Source organism: Echiichthys vipera (assembly GCF_963691815.1).
Source record: "Echiichthys vipera genome assembly, chromosome: 17".
NCBI classification, from domain to species: Eukaryota; Metazoa; Chordata; class Actinopteri; order Perciformes; family Trachinidae; genus Echiichthys; species Echiichthys vipera.
Window position 1 is genome coordinate 17977953 of NC_139842.1, and position 22834 is coordinate 18000786.

At 42.2% G+C, this 22834-nt stretch overlaps 1 protein-coding gene across 1 annotated transcript in view; it reads left to right on the forward strand.

The window, feature by feature from the left end:
- The window catches only part of LOC310960227 (inactive phospholipase C-like protein 2), a 67075-nt gene extending 46858 nt beyond the window's left edge, over positions 1–20217 (forward strand). Inside the window, exons 3-6 of the mRNA XM_083931856.1 lie at positions 2919–3122; positions 5833–5908; positions 14235–14344; positions 18404–20217. Coding sequence (XP_083787982.1) covers positions 2919–3122; positions 5833–5908; positions 14235–14344; positions 18404–18850 — 837 coding nt within the window. The 3' untranslated portion in view covers positions 18851–20217. The remainder of the gene's footprint in view (positions 1–2918; positions 3123–5832; positions 5909–14234; positions 14345–18403) is intronic.
- The last annotated feature ends 2617 nt before the right edge of the window (positions 20218–22834 follow it).

The window sequence follows — 22834 nt, forward strand, 5'->3', positions numbered from 1 at the left end:
ATTGAAAAAGATCCATGAACATTGACCAGTGGGCAGATATGACAGGTTGCTATGTTTTATATGTGGATCTAGGCAGCAAATCAATTATTTCTGTGGGAGACTTGAATGACGGACTTTTGAGAGTGCTCCTGCCCATGAACCTTAAAGTACTAGTTTGGCTATTTTGAAGTGGAGGTTTTTTATCCATAGTCAGTGTATGACGGTTAACATGCCGCCAGTTTGGAGAAGCAGGCAGGAGACCTGGTGGTGTGTTACCTGTAATCTAATGTAGGTACTGACTATGGCTAAGTACTTCAAACAGCCCCACTTGTAAAAAAATTGAACTATCCTTTTAAGTGTTGGAGGTGGATAAGAGCTGCCAGCGTGGAGATTCTTTTTCAGAACAGTGTGTGTGCCATCATTGGCACATTCACCACCACTGACTACTGTGTACCAGAGAGAAAAAGAGAGATACAAGGATTGAAGCAGAGAGAGAGAGAGAGAGAGGAGCTAACAGAAACTAAAGCAGTGTTGTAACCAGACACGGGGCTCTCATTTGTGGAATGTTAGAAGGGGAGTAAAGGGGGGGAGGGAGTAATTAGAAACACAAGCTTCTCATCTGTGTTTTTAACACCACTGTTTGCAAATGTTATGGATTTGATTGCACAACAATTATTGAAATGGTCCCATACACACGTGTTTGGAATTACACAAAACATAATGAATGCTAATAACTTCGGCTCGGGCCACACTGAGTCATTAACACATGCTCATAGTTCTCCGTTGTCCGCATGATCACACACCGGGTTTTAATCCAGAGTCCCAGTCCCACTTCTATCATTGTGTTTCTTCTTGTTGCCGTGTTCAGTGGCCCGAACACTATGGCTGAGACTCAGCATACAGATGCAGACTGCGTCCCCTGGCCACCCTCTCCTTCTACAGGAAGGTCGGGCCCCGCAGTGACAGCACATCCTATGGGGTAGGGGCTGGTGGGGTGGATTTTTGTGCAGGCCTGGAGGTCTAGCCCAGGGAGACGGCCAGTTCCCACACTGAATGTGTGGACTGATTCCCAAGTAGCAACACTGGCACTCTTATTCTCTCTCAGGCTCTGATACCTGCCTTGTGTTTCCAATGCTCATTATCACTCTCCTTCTTTGCAGTTTCAAACTCTGTTCTTCTTTCCTCTTTCACTGTCCCTCACTCCTCTCACCTAAGTCTTTTAACCAAGCTCACCAAAGGGGTGCTGTGTGAAAAACAGTAGGCCTGGTTTGGTTGCTTTAATTCCCATGCTGGCAGAAGAATGAAATGCTGTGAGAGGCAGTTGCATAGTTGCTGGGGCTGCAAAGCCTTTCAACCCAGACGTGCAGAAACTCTGGCTTCGGTGGACTGGAAAACAGGCTGGTGGCACAAAAACATTTCGTTTGCTCTGTTGTGAGAGAAAAAATGATCAAATTGATGAAAATTACTAAAACCAAGTTCGGTTTCTTGTTTTAGTTCCAAATCTTACACATCAGAACATGCCAAGTAAGGTTTTTGTTTGGAGTTAAACGGAAGGTGTAAGAAACAAATTCTTCTACAGGTATGACTGAAATCAGCTCACAGTGCCTGCCAGCTCTGTAACTCTCTCATTTAGTATACGCTTTTGACACATATTTTGGGAGCAATTTGGGGTTTAGTGTCTCTGTCAAGAACACGATGTGGAGAGGAGGAGCTCACGGTTTGAACCGCTGACTTTGTGACTGATGACAGACCTGCTCTACTAAGGGCTACAGCTGCCCCTGGTGAAAAATAAGATTTGCTATCGGTCCTAGATAAAATACACAGCACATGTTAAGATGTATTTATTTATTTATCTAGCGGCAGCCAGCTAAATGCTCAGTGGTCCATGTGGAAACAGAGGCATAAAGAGAAGAATGCTGTGGCGATTACTTACATTTGGATAGTTTTAAGATGGATATTTGCAGTGAGAGAAGAAAGATAAATACAAAGATATGTGTAGAAAAGGGAGAGAAAAGATGAGGATAAATGAAGAAAGAGAGGGATGAGTGTATGTACACGGGACATTCAGACTGAGGTCAGAAGTTTGGCTCCAGAGCCTCTGGGCTGTTGAATGAGCAGACTGACGTTATGGGAAACTGATTTTTTGTACTGTCAACAAGACAAACGCACTCTGCTATTTTATCTAGTTTCTGGTCTGAGGGGAGTATCACAATCCATCTTGTTAAATCTCCTCACTCAAGGTCATGTGCAAATAAGTGCTAGCAATATTTGCCATTCCATTCGGACAACAACCACGTCATTTGCCAGTCACAATAACTCTACAGGAATTTACCTAAGTTGCTTTGGTTACTTTGGTAGTCTGGTGACGCCTAATGGTCTGTGTCCACAAAGCATTTTCTTTGACAGAAAAGCGATGTGGAGCACTTTATCCCAGTGTTTCATTTCTACGACAACGGCATTACCTTTAGCTACGTAGCTAACTAAACACTATGTTGAAAGGAGGTTAACTACACAGCTAACAACAAGCTTTGCATAAAAGCACAACATTTGTTGTGGTAGTTCCCGGACAAGGAGTGACAGCGGCAACAACACCAGTTCTTTTCTGAAAGGTTTGACTAGAAGCGCTCAGAGTGGCACTGGGTTCATATTTTCTCTCTGCGGCCGCATGCAGCCACATACGCTTTCGCCTCTTTGAGAAGAATAGAAAAAAGACAATAGCGCTCAGAAAAATTGCTATGTGGACACTCACAAGAACAGACAGAATATTTATGTGTATTCATTTAATTTAATTTTTGCCTTCCAGAGCAACTTAAAATGAGTATGAATATGAACATCTATTAAATAAAACAAAATTGACACAAATGCGGTGAACAGAGTTGATTTTTTTGATTCACCACACCCAGACTGCTTTCCTTCATTGTTGGTATTTTCTTTCCCAGAATGCTATGGTGTCCTTCAAGGAGCTCTGTGGCCTGACCCCGGCAGCCAACATGAAGCAGTGCATCCTGACGGTGTCTACCTGGCTCATGAATAGCGAGCGGTCACTGAAGGTAACAGTGGACCTGAGCGAGACTTACCCCACCATGGAAGCTCAGGGTCCTGTACCTGAGCTGCTGCGCAAAGTGCTCAACGCCTATGATATGGTAAATAACCTGCACACACACGAAAGAGTGTTTGTGATGCTGTCAGGCAAAAAGAAATGTTTATACTGCACTTGTGAAAGACTGAATATGGTTTTATATATTCCTTTTAAAAATCAGTATTGAAGTACATACCTACACACCTTATACAGTGTTCATATGAGACAATAACACTTATTATAGCGTGTAACATCTCCCTTATTCTCCACTTCAGATAAAATGTCAAAGCACTCAGGCATTTAAGTATGACAACAGAGGCACTTTCTGCTCTGACAGATATTCATAGGTGCTACACTTACAAAAATAAAACAGAATAAAGGAAACAAAGATGATGGTTAGCTCACTTCCTCCCTTAATGCTAGTTTGCTTTTGATTGAAGCATTCACCCAGCTGGATGTGTTTTACAAGGCTTAAACCAGCTATTTGACCAGTCAGATTGTCAAGCTGCAGCTACACATTGTATAATTTCGCATGTCCTTCTCCATCCTGCATCCTCACTGATTTTTCCCCACTTGACATTGGCACGGCCCAAAGGGGGTTTGGAGGACTCTGTAATTAGTTATCACCCGCTGCTTCCTCGCCGCCCTCCTCCTCCCCTCCTGTGAGGCTTGGTTTGGAGCTGGTGAATTGGGTCATGAGCTAGGAACAAGGTTGTTGAGTCCATACTGCTTAGATCGTCAGCGCTCCTGCTGCCTACTCCTACAGGAGTGCTCTGACATTAGGAGGGACACAGAGAGCGGCTCCAAATAGAATCTGCTTGGGCTTTTATGAGGTCTCTCACCTAACAGGAGGTTTGGCACTGTCAAAGCAACTCTCGTGCTCCAGTCCACACAAAAAAAAACTTTCCGGGGGACAGGCAAAGAAGCAGGTTCAGAATCCATAGTTTGGTGTTTTAGAGAGTAGAACATGCCTTTTACTCCAAAATCACCCTATAATGACAGGTGCTATCACCTTTACCAGCCTTTTACTTGCCCAGCACATACACATGCTCCTCTATATTAAAATATATCAGCAGTTATCAGTTTTCAGATATATTATAGCCCAAGGAGTTGATAAAATAATGTACGTACATTAACCTATGGCCTTGTCCTGAAGCTTAGTCCTGGTCAGCTGACTGTGTGTGTTCTGCCCAGAGATTGGTCTGTTGGCACACTCCCTGCTCAAGAACAGAGGGCCCAGTGTGTGTGTGTGTGTGTGTGTGTGTGTGTGTGTGTGTGCGCGTGCGCGTGTGCGTGCGTGTGTAGATGCATGTGACTTCATGGCTGCCAACACCCGGCCATTTACTGTAGGGTATTAGTGTGCAATGCGTGCCCTCAGTCACCCCCATGTGGGCTGCAGTCAGCCAGCGTTGTTACCCTGAACTGAACAAAGCATCAGCACACTGGGACTGTTTCTCCAGCTCATACACATACATATATATGTACATTTATATGCACACAGATGAGTTCATTTCATTGACGACACTCATTCCTTAACAGTCAAGAAAATAATGGACCTCTGATCCTTGGACATAAACCAGCCATTGTGTGCGTTCATTCATTCTGAGTTTTTGGTTCACCAGCACTCAATAGAAATACACTACTGTAGAGGCATAAGAGCTACTTTCAAGACCAGAATGCAGTGCATCTCTTCCCTACGCATAAAAGTCACACACTTTTATTGACTTCCATGGCAAAGGCGACATCAAAAGGAATGAATGGAGCTCCACCTTAAATGCTGCAATATGATTTTCTTTTTACATCCTTAACTCAAATCATTCCTCATAACAAAACAAGAAAAGTCATATACAAAACTTAAACTTCATTAGCTTCCTCTTCAGTGCTGCAGGGACGGTCCAGCTGATCCTCCTCACCCTGTGGGATGATGTTTAGGGCTCAAACTACACAGGGTTGTGCTGGTCAGATGCAGAAGTAGAGGTAAAAATAGGAAGTTCTCTTCTGCTCTTGGATTTAATTTGGTACCAATACATTTATAATTTCAATTCAGATATTTAGAGTCAGAATCAATCATTTATACCAAGTATGTTGGCACATACAGTATGAAGAATTTAAATCTGATTAACTCTCAATGCATTTTTCTTCTGATGGAGTAACTCATTATCGACAATTGATGCAGCTCTAATGAATGCTAAATTACTCCAAGGTTAGAAGCAACCGTAGAAAAGGAAGCTGTAAGCTGTGTTTTAGGTTATTTTGAAAGCTAATCTTTCTTTCCTTTTTGAAAGCCTATAAATAGAGTTATAAGGCTGCACTACTAAACAGACTGCTTATATTTCAGCTTTTCACATGAATTTTTTCTAACTTTAACTTATACTTGCATACGAGGCAAAGAAAAGCTGAACTCTATGTTGATTACACACCCAATGAATTGGAAAGAATCTGCTTCCTCTGATTATAATCTTACCCCAATCAAAGTAATCAAATGAAGACATGTACATGACAGATACATTGTGTTAATTGGGTTATAGCTGAATTGTTAGTGTACTTGTAAACATAAAAGCTAAGAGCTCAGTCCAAATGCTGTTGAGGGGATGCAATCGGTCATAGCAACAGCAACAGTTACAGCAACAGTGTGAGAAATAGACACCTATCAGCAATTTGGTAGTAGTAGTAGTTTAGTTTGGCGGGACCTCTGCTTACAGCGTTTCAGGTATGACACATTAATGATGCTGAGATGTGATGCAAATTAACTACATGTCTACTTTGTCTTCTAGATGATCCAAACCAGCAGAATACTGATCGAGTCAGCTGATGTCGTCTACTCCAAGCTCACACAAGCACAACGGGCAGGTAGGCTGCATTTTTGGAATGAGCAGAGTACTCAGCTGCAGCATCCCTGTATCCCACCCCAGTCATCCTCTACATCCTCTACATCCTCTACACTGCAGAGCATGTTTATCACAACTGGGTGCATAATCCATGCTGATATTTTGTTTTCCTGCCGAAGTAGTGAGAGTTCCTGTTTTTTTTAAATGAAGGATAAGATCAAAAATGAAGCAGAAGCACCATGAAACAAAGCAGGATAAGGATATGTCTGCTGCTGTGAGGAAAACCACTGTATGAGACACAACTTAAAAAACCTTATTCGCTTTATTTCTTTAATTGTATTAAGAAAAATATGATCATATGGCAACATAAATTCATTTCAGGAGACAAATGTTTTCAGCTGCTCTGCTTATGGTCAGGATGAATCAGCCTACGTCTGCAGCCTTCAAACGTATTATGTGTCGTGTCCTCCTGCCTAATAGAATGAGCGTAGTGTATCCGCTGCTGCAGCATCTCCATCAACATGAACAGCATTGGCTGCTGTCGACAGAACAGGCCATCATCAGTGAGTCAGCACTGAGTAGTTATCATGTCAGTGGGCAGGTGAAAACAATCAGCCAGCAGCACAAACAAAGGGCTACAGGAGGAGAGGAGTGTGGAGTGGGAGGGGGCGGGGGCAGGATGGTAAAACAGAGATAAAAGCATGGAATTGAAGAAGCGCTTCGTTTCAGTGTAAGAGGTCTGGCCTTTTAGGGGTGACGATAAAATTCACCATAATGAGATCATTAGGACAGAAACAGCTTCACATCACAAACTCCTGTGGCCTGTCTTCTCCAGCGTCTTTGACATACAGCACTAATTGTTCCTCGTTTGCTTTGCTTCTCTGCTTTGCAGCAGTTCCTCTGCTGAAGAGCTCCTCAACTGGGAGAGCATAGTTTGAATACTGACATCTTTATTTTGCATGTTTTTACCTCTCATTCTTGCTGTAGTCAACCAAAGGCAACTGAAACTATGGGCTTCATTTTGATCTAAACTACACACCTGTAACGTTGCAAAACAATCGAGGTGACAAAATCTGGCTGTAGACAGACATATAAACACCTAGAAAAATAATCAAAACCGCCTCTGTGGAAGTTTCTGCTGCAGGAGGTGTCTCCAGGACTACATTTTGCCATGATCACACACACACAAACACACACACACACACACACACAGATCCAGAAGGTAAAAACACTGCCAGTGTCAAATGTGTGACCTACAGATTCAGGCCTGTAATAGAGCTGGTTATGGCTGTGTGTATGATAAACCAAAAGTAGAAATGAAAGGCTCACTCACTGGAACATGCCAACCCAATATCCTGAGGCCGATAAACCAATTTAAACCTGCTATGCCCAGTATTACTCCCCGGTGTCACACAGAGCCAGGCATATGCTTTGCTCACCCCCACCACAGCAAGCCAAGTTGATGTAGGTTGAACGCTGAGGCTTCAATTGCAGATCTGTCCCCTGGCTCCGAGGTTCCCCAGCCTAGAGCTGGAAGCATCTTCAAAGACGATGGCCGCAGAGTTAAGCAGAGCTTAAACCCCACACAGCCACACTCGCAGCAGTGTCTGTAACTGGGTACTGGAGACTGATGCTCAGCCTACTGCTGTCTGGTGAAACTCTGTACTTCCAAAATGTCAAATTTTCAGGAGCTACAATAGTTTCCTATTTCCTATCAGCACTTTTTTTGTGCCTCGCCAAGTATGCTTATTTATAGTAATTAATTTTGAAAGGGCCTCTAAAGCCCAGGGGTTGAAGCATTTTCACAAGGAGCATGTAATCCCTGCAATCCAATTGAAGTGAAAACACGGAAATTCCTAAATTTGGAGTTGCAAGTTGCAGTTTTCACTAAGTGCAGCATTATGTAATACAATGAGGCAGAGGGTTAGAGCGACAGCCCTGAGGGGCCTCAGCTGCATGCCAAACATAGCACTTTCCCTATCACACACTCCCACTCCCCTGCCCCCAGCACTAACACACACATGCCTCAATCCAAAGCGTTGTCAAATGTACATAGCTGCCATGTCTGTTCATGTTTCCAGACATTTGTTGTAGTTTTGATTACAAAATGAGAGAATGAAAGGAAGAGAAGAATTATATAATGTAAAAATTGAATCTTGGACATAATGTGGTTTTCCATCAGGCTGCCAGAGAAACAAATGCCCCGGCTCAGTTTAACAAAATCCAATTACTTAACTTTTTATGTATAAAATGCTGCACAACCTATTGCCTCAAATCAAAATGGGGAAATAACAACCCTAAACTTTTAATGAAACGTAACCCTGTTGGCCTCAGATAGTAAAGTAAAGTAAGACTGGCTCTGAATAAAGAACTGAGTGAGTCTCACAGCAGTATAAAATATTGTCCATCCATGATTACAGAAGCAAATATGAATGGGAAACTGGAGTAGCTTGATTCTACCTCCATAAATCGTAATTTTTGGATCTGCTTTTATAATCGCTCCCCTGTGCTAATAAAGTCATTAATTTCCAATATTAATACAGACACTTCTGTCCCGCTCCTCCACTGAGCATGCTCTTTGTTCACATCCCGTCTCATCAGGTCCCTTTTGTCTCCACATATGCAGCTGCGTTTTGCTCACATTCATGCAGAATTAGTTCACAATGGTCCATCAAGTATTAACCAAGAGGCAACCTCCAGGTCTTAGAAATAAAAAAAATGCGGAAGTGCCAAATTTGCAGTTCATTGATTGGCCGCTGGAGGTTGGGTCGAAAACAGAGCAAATCCACATAGAGCCCCATCTTAAAAGCTTGGTACAAAAACCGTTTGTGAATTGGATTTAGATTGAATTAGCAGCTTAAGTTCAGACAGTGCAAACTGCAGCACCGGGTTCAGACTATGGATACCAGACTGCCCCGACTCACAGCTTCTGTGCCTGTCCTCCTGCCTGCTTCTCCAAACAAGGGGCACGCCAACCACCGTTTACTGTAGGTAATATATTGACTATGTAATAGTAGCCAACCACATAAAACCCTTCCTCCAAAAAAAATATAACTAAAGTTAGCTGAATAAGCATGAAAAGATTCACTTTTTACACTGCAGTGTGCACTCTACAATGGGCTTAAACTTGACCTTTTAATAATGCTGAGTATGTGACAAATAGAAAGGTTGAGAGGGTTGAGCTACTTCAATCTGCTTTTACAATCAGTTGCTCTAATGCCATGCTACACAGACTCACCTGTCCCCCTGCACAAATGCAACAACAATAACAGCTTATTCTACCTAAATAGGCTTTCTTCCTCTTTCTGTTGCTCTAATCTTGTCTAGCCTGTGTCTCAGTTCATTGTAAGCTTGTCTTATTCTCTAGTGAGCAGAAAAAAACATGTAGGGATGAACTCATGACTCCCCCCAACAAAATGCTGCATCTTTGTCATGACTGACAAAGCATGAACTTACCTCTTTGACAAGCACTGAATGCACCCTTCAAAAGTCATCTCATAAGCCATATGATTATGCAGAGACTGAGGGTGACAATAGCAACAGCCTGAGCACAGACAGAAAATCAGATCAGAGAGTGGAGGCACACGAACTGGGGAAATGGGGGATTTGCATGGAATTGAAGGTTTTGTCCCCATTGTGAATCCGGACACCAAAGGTATAATTTTGGGGGGAAAGGTGTTATTAGAGGACAGGCTGTCAGCATCAGAGAGAATATGCGATAGTGCCGGATGTGTGTGAGTGTGTGCACTGCATCTAAGCTTAATTTAAGGCATTTGATTGGACCTGACACTTTTGCCCTAGCCATTTAGAGTGTGCTCTGCTCATCAGCAAAACGCTGTCGTGACAAAGCTTTAATCACAATGACAGGCTGGCTGTGATCTGAAATGAGCGACCTGAAGTAACCTCTTACCTCTGAAATTGCCTTTCATTTTAAATTCAACAATGTGAAATGAGTGACACGTTGGCAGATTCCCCGCTTTTACAGTAGGAGATAACAAATGGTGATGCAGGATAGTTATGGGTTGCTATGGCTCTTTCTTCCCTCCTCCCTCTGTTATTTCCTTCCTGTGTGCAGTTTATGCCCAGTCATTATTGCAGCTAATCAGTTTAATTTGGGCAGTGTAGCAGACGTGTTGATGAGGATGGAGAGGTGGTGGATGATCCCCCCTGGGCACTATTGATGGCTCGCCATCAAATACACCACTAATGGGGGACCAGATAGACAGCTGGGATGCACACTCTGGCACCTCCAGATGCTACCACTGTGTGGTTGTGGCTGTGTGTACACTCTGTACACGGCACGCATATCTAATCTGTGTATAAAGAGCACAACTCCAGCTCTTTCTCCTACCTAGTTTTTGCACCAAAATCTTCCAAAAGTCTAAAGTATTTCTGCAGCTTTTCTGAACAATTTTAACAGGATTTTCTGAAAGAAATTAGAAACTCCTCTCTGAGTGATTAATTCATGGATACAGACTGACTTTCTGTGTATTCTACATTTAGGTAATGTGGCATTCAGGTGTCTTGAATATAGCCCTGTATCCATTCAGCAGCCTCTGGGGCTGAAAAGGAAAGCCCATAAGGAAGTGCCAAAAACTGCAGATCCTTGAATGTCTCCAAAGACAATCCCCATAGACCCCCATGTTAAAATGCTCAACTTTACAGCAGAAATAAAGGTTAGGTTAGGCTAGGTTCTTTATTGTCCCCACGGGGATATTCGTTTTCACACAAGTCAGTTCTTTTTTTTTCATGGCAGCATACAACTGACTGACTGTGTGCCGTCGCAGCAGAGCATGCGTCGAAAGAACAGGTACAAAATAACTGTTTTGGTCTCTTTAGTTAATTTCCCCATTCTATACAACTGTACAGTGGGTGAATTTTTATATGCCATAGACTGTGGATTTCATTCAACAGCCTCCACCTCTTTGCCTATTTTTGGACCAGCTTCAACGTTAGCGCTTTGTAAATGATATATGGGACATCCCAGGTTTTCAACTGACTCCAATGTAAAACCATCCTCAGAGCAAGTGCTCCAGAAGTCAGTTGACACGTATGACAGTCTAAAACTCCGCTTCGGGAGGAGGTCGGGGTAGATGGTTGGGTCATACACACACAACAGACTTTCACCCAGGAGGCCACATTTTCCTTTCCAGTTTTCTCGTCCCATGTGACAGTGAAACTTAATAACATAACAGGCCTGCTTATATTAACCCAAACCTCAATCCTAAGTATTGATGCCTTAACCTAAACAGAGACTGTTTAGAAGTAATTGTTTTTGTTAACCACGTGTTTCAAACCTGGTTAAAAAGTGTCGATATGTGATGAGTAGGGAATGAGAACAAGTTGCATCGGCTCAGAACTGTTAAACATATCTGTGCTTAGCAGAAACGTACAATACCAACCCTTTTATTGATGTGGAGACTATTTCCATTTCAGTCAGAAGTCTGCATACTGCCTTGAACAGGTGCAAGCTCACTGTATGAGTTCAGGAGCTTCTGCCTTCCTGCAAGCCTGCTTATTTATCAATGCCCCCCTCCATGCAAAGACTCTCTCCTCTGACTGACCACTCCAACTTTTGTTGGTATGATTTGACTCAACATGGACACCATGAAAATCCAAGTGATAAAGACATCTCCCTTTCTTTATCTTCCTTGGCTCTGTACCGTTATTGTTTTCCCAGGCCATCGGTTGTGAGAGAATCCCCTCCTCGATTTGCAAAGATGATATTAAGTCTGGGTTCCGAGGTGTGTATGACTTGATAAATCAATGAAACACTGATCTGACTCTACAGTATATACAGTATCTCCTTCTCACACCCTTTCCAAGTGTTTTCATCTTCTTTTTTCATCAGAACCTGTTTGGAGATTCTGTTTGATTTTATTATTTACATACCTGCCTCTCTCTCTCTCTCTCTCTCTCTCTCTCTGCCTGTAGCTGTCTCTTTTTCTGTGCATGTGTATTCTGAACATAAGAGGTTCTGCTGCAGTACTCATTACAAAGACATACAAACCGTTCTGCTCTTTGCAGAGACTGTATGTCCTTACTGAGGAGTGGTTTTGTGTGTCTACTCAGAAAAGACATGTTGTCCCCTAAGTCCTCCTGTCTCAATAGTACTGATTTCTCTCTCTCTCGCTCTTCCCCCCTTTACTTTCTCTCTTTCTCTTTCAAGTAGAGAAGCAAAGCATAAGATTCAGTCCCATCACAGTGTGCCAGGGGGGAAATTTTGTTTATTATTATTGTTACAAGTGACAGTAAAGAAAGGCAACTGTTTGGCTGTCGGGGGAATGAAATGCTTAATAATTGGGGAATTAAATGCTTGAAGAAGCTGTATTGCGACGAGCTGCCTCCAGCTAATTTCGTGTCTTATTCAGCTCTCTGTCTGCCTTTTTCTCCCCATGTTCTGTGATCGCCTTGGCTCAGCTCTGCACCAGCAGCAGCCCATTAACTACACCAGATTACAAGATCAAATCAGCCCTAAACCCTGTTAACACAACTTTTAGGCTCAGAAAGAGATATTCTGCATGGGCTCTACATCACCAATTATACGGAAATTAAAGAACAACCGGGGCGCTGCCTCTTTTTTGCAAAGTTGAGTCTGATTTGCACTAAAGGTTACAGATTGGATTTTCTATATTTACTTCTAAACCTCAGATTATTTTGGGAACATTTTCTTGTAGTGAGTGTCAAACATAAAGTTATGTCAAGCTGTTGGAATAACATTTGCATACATTTTGAGGGTTGAGGTGTGTATTCAGGCATACGGTAGAGGTGTAGCCTAAAGTACAGTATTTTGTAGTAGTAGTTTGGTAAGACAAGGATTTGCGGTACCTTTTGAAATGTTTCAATGCTGTTCTCTACGCTGACCTTGCCCTGGTGCTTTAAATCAGATTAGGAGGCCTGTGTTTATGTTTGTACATGTGCACACATGTTTTGGCGGCATTTGCGCATTTGAGCCCTTATATTTGAATCAGGATACTCTCTAAGAACAACAACATAACAGTTTTGTAAAGTGATAACAGAAGAGTGATTTTAAACCAAAGAACTGCATTATTAAGTTATACACTATATGGCTCTGTTAAAAACACGCTTCCTTTACCCCTGGAACAGGAATGGAGTTATATTTCAATATGCTTCTCTCCAACGAAAAACAATTTAATTTAAGACTTCTTTTGACATCGCAAGTGGAGGTATCTGCTCACGTCACTGAAAAGAACTCAGGACTAAGGAATGAATCATTTGTGTTGATGGGCTTAGCGTATTAGGTGTCATCAATGTCTTTGCAGTGAATCAAAGCTGCGGTGGTAGAAGGTCAGCTGTCAAGGACCGACTGAGACATACAGCTTTAGAAAGAGTTTGTTCTTAAAGCCCAGAGGATTAGTAATAGTCTGTGTGGGCTAAATGAAGCCGGACCAACTTATAGACTAATTAAAGGTTAGCCTGCATTGCATTACCTCAATTCTACCCCTATAAGTGATGCAGCACATTGTATGGTCAACTGATATTGTGGCTGTTAAGGTGTGCATGAGGAGCTGCCTAGATGTGTGTGGTTCTGCAGACTTTGTGTTGCACATTGTACCTTTATTAAAGGAATTTTTTCAGTTCTGTTTGTTTGTAAACAAATACATGTTATCAGAGGAAACCTTCAAAATATTTGTTATTATTGAAAACATTTTGGCATTTTATCTTGACCTACAGTACTGTCAATATCCTGCAAGTTAAAAAAGAAAGAAAAGAAGAAGAAAAGACATCTATAAACGCCTATATAACTATTTGTGTTTTGATGTCAGTTTATATCTTATATGAGAACAAAACTAAAGGGATTCCTGAGGTATACTATGCACTCTCTGTATAACTCCTCATACTTTTGTGCTCTGGTTACCTCCCTACAATGCACAATAGATGTGCAATTAAAAACTAGAGATACAAATAATTGTAAACATGAATACAGATGCGCCCATTTGTGTACATATTTATATTTACATTCATGGATACATACGCATGCACACACACAAATTCAGTCAAATTCTTTAATGAGGTTTACGTGAAATACTTGTCGTGTATGTCTGCATATTTCATATTTTTTCTTGGTTAAGGACATTTTTTGCTCGTAAAAAAATAACAAACATGCAAATTATTTCCATTGTTTCAAATCCCACATTTTTAGGTTTTAAGTAAATACAATACTCTATTCTAAGACTAACTATTACTTTCTAAAATGTCATTTTTGCATTACATTTATGTTTTTCACTGTTATTATTTTTCTACCACATGTGTGTGTGTGTGTGTGTGTGTGTGTGTGTGTGTGTCTGTGTGTGTCTGTGTGTGTGTGTGTGTGTGTGTGTGTCCAGGTCTGGACTTCCATGAGGACCTGCATCGCATTGGAGCAAAGGAGGGTCTGAAAGGCCGCAAACTTCAGAAAGCCATGGAAAGCTATGCTTGGAACATTACTGTCCTCAAGGTAAGATGGACTAAAGCACAGCTGAAGTGTGGCCTTCAGCATAACAAATACCCTTGTACTGTAATTGCACTATAACTGTGTAAAGTACCGGCTAATACCGTTGATTGATTTCAGCATGTGAGATTATTTTGCAGACTATAATCAGCTGGATAAGCAATTCCAGATTCTTCTGCTGAGATAAACTACATGGTGTCTCAAGAAAGCCCTCTGGGCTAATTGCATTTGGCTCCTCTCTAATCCCATAATCTCTTAATTAATTACTGCTGTTTCCAAAATGTTTTATTTATTTGCTCAAGTAACTATCCTGACAAAACCTGATAGGATTGCTCACACTTGTTTGTAGACAGACATGCTGCAGTATTATTCCTCATAAGGGTACATCGGGTCCCTTAGACATGCCTGAAAGATGATGCTCAGCAAAAGGCATTCTTGTCTGTGCCTGCCCCATGACACAGTGAGATAAGGTTCCCAAACACCCTCATCATCTCGCCTCTAAGAAACAGTGATAATACCAGCACTAATAAAACATCACACGCTGCTCAGACTGTGCTCAGAACAGTGGGCCTGTTCTGCTAAGTAAGGACAGAGCAGCCTGAATATTGTTTATCTCATCTCACCTTGAAATCATTTAGTGTTGAGTGAAGACGCTCCCTTGGCCGAGCTTTTTGCTTGAGTGTCAGATTAGGTAGATGTTCGGTTGTGTGATTCTTTTTTGCCTTTTTATGTTTGCCTTTTTAGATAGGAAGATAGTAAAGATAGGGGCTGCAACTTACAGTTTCTTTGATGAATTACTTGTTTTCCCCGACTAAGTGGCCATGTCTTAACTGATTTAATATACAATGATAATCATATAAGCAGCAAATCCTCAAATTTAGGTCACTGGAAGCACGTACAGTTTTCAGGCAGTATGAAAAAAAAATGTTTTTTAAGTTAAATATGTAATATGTAAAAAGTATCGCTTACTGTTACGAAGCACACATCATTCAGACTCAACCCATGCTCTCCTCCCTGGGTCATCAACCAGAGAGAGAGCAAGAGAGATGCAGCAATAGTCGAGCAAGCTAGACACTGACTGGAGAGAGGGAGCAATGTTTAGTGAGAACACAGCAGTGAATCAGAGGAATCAACAGTGATTTTTGATTCTTTCAAGGTGGTTACGTTCAAAGCACAGACACACACGCACCTCTGCAAAACCTGCTGGAAGGTCCTGCACTGTCGGATTAAGAGCAAATGCAAAGCTTCATCCTGTGTGTGTATATGTGTGTATATTGGTAAAACAGACACACTGTCTTGTATCCTGTGTGTCTTACGCTGAGGGTGAGGGGCGTGACAAAGCAGCAGTTAGGAATCAGAGGGCTGCTCAGCCTGCACGCTGTAATTGGCTGGGGGTTAAACCCTCATGTGAGGCTCAAAAGCTCTTTGCCAACATCCACAGACATCTCACATAGACCAAAATTATAAGAAAAGAGAAAAGGCAGGCAGAGGGCAAGGTCTCTGCAGATATAGACACCACCACCCACTCTTAGTGGTCATATGTAATGATTGACAGGAATTACTGTTTTGTTAGTTCATCAATTTTTTTTAACGAAAATTATACACCCTAATACTAAGAATACAAGTAAGAATCTGAAAATAAGCATAATATAGGACCTTTGAAAGTATTTGTGTCCTTGCTTTTTACTTGGACCAAGTCAGCGGCCATATGTGCAGCCAGATTTATCCTAATTAAGCTTCTTGCACTCTCTAGAATTGGGAAATGCATGTCCTTATATAGCACAACAGGTGGACAACCAAACATAATCCCTTCCTCTCTGGCACTCCCTCTACACCCATCACCCCTGACCTCCCATCCCTGCCGATACTCTCCAAACACACGCTTTACTCTTCCACCCTTCTCTAGTCCTCTAATTTGTTTAATCAACCACATTCTCAACATGAAAGCAGCTTGGTCTGCACATGCCTCTTCCTACTCCCGTTCTCCAGTTGTAAGCTGTGTCTCATACTGAACATTTGGTGAGAGCTTGGTGCATGTTTGCCAAGGCTGGCAGCCATGCGCAGCTATTTCACCTGTCATCCTCTCCAGATCCTCGGCAGGCCTGGTAGCACTCCCTCGTAAATGGTGGGCAAGCTGTGAGGAAGTAAGAGGGAGAGAGAAAGAGTTGTGTATTCTCTGTTTCCCAAAAGTCCCTCTCCACTCTTGCTTTGACAGTTGCAGTCAGATCATAGCTGTTATGGTGAATGAGGGTATTTGCCCATTTCTACCAGGCATACCAACCTGTCACTCATCGTACCTTGCTGTCAAGAGAAAAGCAAAACCAGAGAGACAGAAGGAGAAGCTTTGAAGCAAGTGTCAAGCATACAAGAATATCAGGCTCCAAAAACATGCAGATTTTTTTAGTTGTCTCCCCAATCTATCACCATTGTAGTTGTTGTTTGAGGCATTTTATTCCATAATTAATCAAGCCCCTGGTAAAATAACTCAGATTTCTACTATACCATCATAACTCAGGCCCCCTTTTGTCTCGTCAGTACTAATTTTATTCTGTTTATAAGAGATGACCATTTAAGTGGCCGTTTTTTCATAAGTGAGTCGATAAACGATAGTTCAAGTGAAGATGCATGGTTTTCAGTCCTGCTTAATGTATGCTCCCCGGTCACATACCACTGTCTATCTAGGTCTAAAAGCTTTAGATTATATACAGTAAAGGTTGGTTATTGAGTGTCCAATTTCTTATCAAGGGGATGTACTGATTTTGATAAACAAGAAGGAGATTAGGAGAGAATTTAATGAGGATATAGTGGTGGGATTTGGTGGCTGCCCTTGCTCGAGCTTAGCCCCCTGTGGATAGTTTTAGGCCAGCTGTAGGGGTGAATATACCCGAATACAAGCCGTTGTGATTTAGCTCTGGCAGCACAGAACCGGCTTCTCGCTGTCTTATTTTATGCCTGGTGAGTCATGACTTACATAATTTCAGTATTTTTTCCCAAACATATGACTAATTCATGCTTGTGTTTTGCGTGCTGGAGTGGCTCAGATAAAAGGCCACTTGCAGCGTATTAACATCAGCTGTGAGTAGAGCACTGGGCGTTGTGTGCAGGGCAGCACCTTTACTCATTCTGCAATATGTCAGACTGCCTTGACCCTGAGAACGTCATCCCTTTCACCATTTACGGAACACTTCACTTCTGGTGCAGAACGGGTCAGCCTGTGCTCCCTCATAGGGATGTTAACTTAACGAGCTGTGTCACTGGGTCAGACCGAGTCCAGACTGGAAGTTCAGTGGGAGGGAGGGAAAATATACAGATTCACAGATGGGAACTCCTTTCAACTTTCTTATGAGCAGATGTTGGAGGGATGGGGAAGTTAAGAATGTGTTGGACCAGCCATGCTGAAAGAGAAGGGTGGGAGGCACTGGCAACTGTGAGGCATGAGGGGAAGAGTCGAGGATTTGAAAGACTGTAGAGTTGGAGAGATTTTATAATGCATGTGGTCACATTTTCTTTTTCTTTTTTTTTCTTTTGGCCAGTTCTAATAATATAAGCACCCTTCGCACACAGAAATAACCGCCTGTGGAGAAGACTGTACCACATTGCCACATGGCAGAGACGGCTATGTTAAGGTGGCAGGCAGCCATGGCAGTGGCCCAGATTGACTTGACAGTGCTGTAAAGCAGGATGCCTGCCCTGACCACTTCCTCCACATATGGCAGGGATTTGTGTCTGGGTTACTCCCAAATAAAGAGCAAAAATATAGTATAACATTATCACCATATGACAGCACTATTTACCAGCTGAGCGGAGCAATGTGAAGTGCTGGCAGGCAACCCGGTCTTAATTCAGTGGCTTTATACTGCCCCCTTCTGCATCTTAAAAGTTTATGCACTCTGGAAAAAAAAACCTATGCCACTTTATGAGATGTACCTTATTTTGTTTATCGTTGGCAAGGTTTGGGATTAAAACAGTTGCTTAGAATGTCTAACTGAAATAAGTTAAAGCCTTAAAATCTGATATGATTATGTGTTGTTACCTATGTGGTCTCTCTCTCTGTCTCAATCTCAGGGCCAGGCAGACCTGTTGAAGCACGCTAAGAACGAGGCACTGGACACGCTGCGGCAGATCCACTGTGCAGCTCAGTCCTGTGGTCTCAGTAAGAATGGAACAGCTTCCCCACAGCTCCAGCACCATCCTCTCCACCAGCCACAGCAAGTGCAGATACAGCAACAGCCTCAGGCCAAGACCCACCCACAGCCTCCTCCACTGCACCAGTCCCAAACACAGCCCCAATCAATGACAGCACCTCAGGCTTATCTCCATCCCCTTCCCCAGCATCATTCCCAGCTACCAGCTCTCCCTCTGGTTCAAACTGTTTCAAAACCACCTGCTTACACTCAACCCCCAACCCTACCCCAGTTTCCGTTTCAGAGCCAGCAGCAGAGGGCAGCAGAACCACTGGATGCCGCCCCTGACAAAGAGATTGTCAATGAAGATCCTGCGGGATCCTGCTGACCCGCAGCCTGTGCCCACAGAGAATCCTACCCAAAGAGAGACAGAGAAAGTGAGATAGAGAGGGAGAAGCAGAAGGGTGTAGAAGAAAAGCAGAAGGCCAGTAATGAAAGGGAGATGCAGGAACTGGCTGAGAGAGTTAAAGAGATGATGATGGTGAGGAGGACTCGTCGTGTTAGAAGCGAGACAAGAGTCTGAGAGCAGGTCAGAGAGAAAAGTAAGAGAGACCTCACACTTTAATCTCACATTTCTAAACAGAATGGAAAACTGGAAAGTCATCGATTTTATCTTCCATCCAGCCAGGAAGTGTAGGTCTCTCCTGTCTTTTCTCTTGTCAAATGCCAAAGAGGTGACAGCTAGTAAAAAAAACCTCTGGTGTGTGTTTCTGCATAGGAATGTGTTCATTATTTGGATCTGTTAGATATCCCTGTCTCTCTCTGGGCAGTGCTACTTACATGCCCTTCCATTATGTACTCTACCTCTGTGGGTACAGGCTTTTCCTCACATTGGCATTTCTGCCACAAATTTGCCTTTTCATTTCCAGAGACGTCTCGGCATGTCTTTGAGCTTTTATTTTTTTCTTCCTCTTTCATCTTAGACGCAAAGCTCAGTGCAAACCCTCACTCTTTTCAGCGATGAGGACGCCATTTGCATTTTAACTGCACAACGTAGAGTAGCTCGACTAGGCTGATCTCTAGATGTCCATTTCAGCACAAACCAGGAAGCTGTAGAGCCAAAATAAAAAAATGCAAACTGACAGCTGTTTATGTGTTCAATCACAATAAGGCTCGTCTTGTGTCCCTTGCTGGTGTTGACCTCCATCGAGTCCCGCACATCTCCAGTGTCATTCCATAGGATTTGAGTTCTTCAGCATTCCTATTCTCCCCACAGGGTCTCTTTGTCTCCTCCCCAGGGACTGTGTGTGTGATGTTACGTGAGTTGGTGTTTTGGTCCCCAGGGTGGAGCTAGCCCACGTCTGCAAGTGGCAAAGCTCACCAGCCAATCACAACTGGAACATTTGACCCTGCCTGTCAAGGGTCAACAGGAACATGGTACTGCTGTCAATAAAAAACAGAAAATAAAGTGAACATAGATGTAAACTGTATGTAAAATGTATGAAGGGAACATATATTGCTATAACAGTTCTTGCAGACACAAATATTAATGATTGATATTCTAATAATTGTTGTTAGTTAGATATTCTGATTCTTTTTCTAACATTACATCCACATATACAGTGATTTGACACCTGTTGTTCTGTGGTTCAGATCAGGACAACCAGTGAGTGTGGGACAGCAGCGAGGGTTTGCTGGTCAGCGCCACACAAGGGTCAAACAATAACCTGACATGTGTTTCACTGCAAAGTGAGTGTGGATTCTGTAAGAGCTCCTTTAAGTGGCCCATTAAAACTGGCTTCATTGTTTATCCTGTCTCTTCTTGTTCATTTCTCTTTAAAGGGAGTGTTCGCATATTTTGAAGTCGGGTTGTAAGAGGTACTTATCCATAGTTAGTGTATTACATACAGTAGATGTCAGTCGCAGGAGAAGCAGGGAGGAGTACCGGGACGGAAGCTAAGAAATGTACTGCTGTGGACGGGGCAGCAGCTTAATTATTTTAATCCACCTAAAAACCTCCCGCTAAAAAAACAATCAATGGCCTTGCAATGTTAATTTAAGGAAGCGATTCCATCGGCATTTAATTTAATGCCTTATCCTAATATTCAAGATGTCTGTACTAATGTCAGTTTCTCTGAAATTGATCACCTTGTTGACAGTGTTGCAGGTTCACTACGAACAACACTTGACTCTGTTGCTCCTTTAAAAAAGAAGATAATGAAACAAAGGAAGTTAGCTCCGTGGTATAACTCACAAACCAGTCAATTAAACATTTGAAGTATCGCGAAAACTGGAAAGTAAATGGTGTTCCACTAAATTGGAGAATTCTCGCTTAGTTTGGCAAGAAAGTTAAAAAAAAATATAGGAAGGCCCTCCGTAATGCTGGAGCAGCCTATGACTCATCTTTAACCCTCAGTAGTAACGACTTCATGACCTTCTTTAATGACAAAATTATAACTATTAGAGACAAAATCAACTCGCTTGGCACCAATTTTTCATCAAACCCAGGAACCTTAGAAAGTGTACGACCTGATATATTCCTGGGCTGCTTTTCTACAGTTGATCTCAACAAACTAACCTCTACTATTTCGGCATCAAAACCTTCTACTTGTCTCCTAGACTCTATTCCAACTAGGTTACTTAAAGAAGTGTTACCTTTAGTTAGCACTCCCTACAGAGACTGCAGCATCTAATTGGCATTAAAGGAACCACGTTAAGCTGGTTTAAGTCTTATTTATCAGATAGATCTCAGTTTGTACATGTTAATGACAAATCCTCCATGCACACTAAAGTCAGTCAGAGCTCCACAGGGTTCTGTCCTTGGACCGATTCTATTCACCTTATATATGCTTCCCTTAGGAAATATTATAAGGAAGCACTCCATAAATTTTCATTTTTATGCTGATGTAGACAATTATATTTGTCGATCAAGCCAGAATAAAACGATCAGTTAGGTAAACTTAAAATGTGCATTAAGGAAATAAAAAGCTGGATGACTGCAATTTTCTGATGTTAAACTCATATAAAACTGAAGTTATCGTACTTGGCCCCGAAGGCCTCCGAAACTCAATAGCTAAAGATATTGTTACTCTGGATGATGTTATGTTGTCCTCCAGCACCACAGTAAGGAATCTGGGTGTTATTTTTGATCAGGATATGTCCTTCGATTCTCACATAAAACTAACGACAAGGACTGCATATTTTCACTTGCGTAATATTGCGAAAATTAGGAACATTGTGTCTCAGAAAGATGCAGAAAAACTTGTTCATGCATTTGTTACTTCTTGGCTGGACTATTGCAACTCCTTATTATCAGGCTGCTCCAATAAGTCTGTTAAGAGTCTCCAGTTGGTCCAAAATGCTGCAGCTCGAATACTAACTAAAACAAAACGAAGAGAACATATTTCTCCTGTATTAGCTTCTCTGCACTGGCTACCAAAAAAAATTTTAGAATAGAATTTAAAATCCTTCTCCATATCAGCAAAGCTCTTAATGGTCAGGCCCAACTAGATCGCTGCGCTCTGAGAATGCAGGGCTACTTGTCGTTCCTATAGTCTCCAAAAGTAGAACGGGAGGCAGAGCCTTCAGCTACCAAGCTCCTCTTCTGTGGAACCGACTCCCAAGTGTTATTCGGGAGGCAGACAACATCCCCATAATCAAGAGTAAACTTAAAACTTTCCTCTTTGATAAAGCTTACAGCTAGAGCTTAAAGCCCTTAGCTATGTTGCATTCAATTTCTCTTAGAGCCTGCATGTACTAGGCTGATTTTTTATGCTTAATGATGCTGCTTTAGGCCTAGTCTGCCGGGGGATTATACTGTTCCTGATACTTTGAGTTTTTATCCTGTCTGTCTGTACCATTCATGTCTCAATAATGCATGTTACTAATTCAACTTCATATTTACCACCGTAATTATTATCGTTGTTATGTTCTGTCACCCTGGCTGTGCCTGTTTCTTGCTGTTCTGCTGTATTAACTGCAATAACATGTAAGTCATATTCACATTGCTATCATTACATTACATTAGCTATCACTATAGTCACTGTTACTCTTGTGGTTGCTTTCAACCCCGGTAGTGTGTCTCTGTCTGTCTGTCTTTGTCTCTCTCTGTCCGTCTTTTCTCTCTTTCTCTTTCCTTTTCTTCCTCCCCAACCGGTCAACACAGATGTCCGTCCTTCATAGAGCTGGGTCTGTCCGACGTTCCTGCCTGTTATAGGGAAGGTCTCAGTTGGGCCTATGTAAATCATAAATAAGTCATAGAGTGTAGTCTAAACCTACTCTGTAAAGTGTCCTGAGATAACTTTTGTTATGATTTGAGTCTTGTGGCTATGAAGTGAGCATAGATGACAGTTCCCTGTCAGAAAAAGCTTCC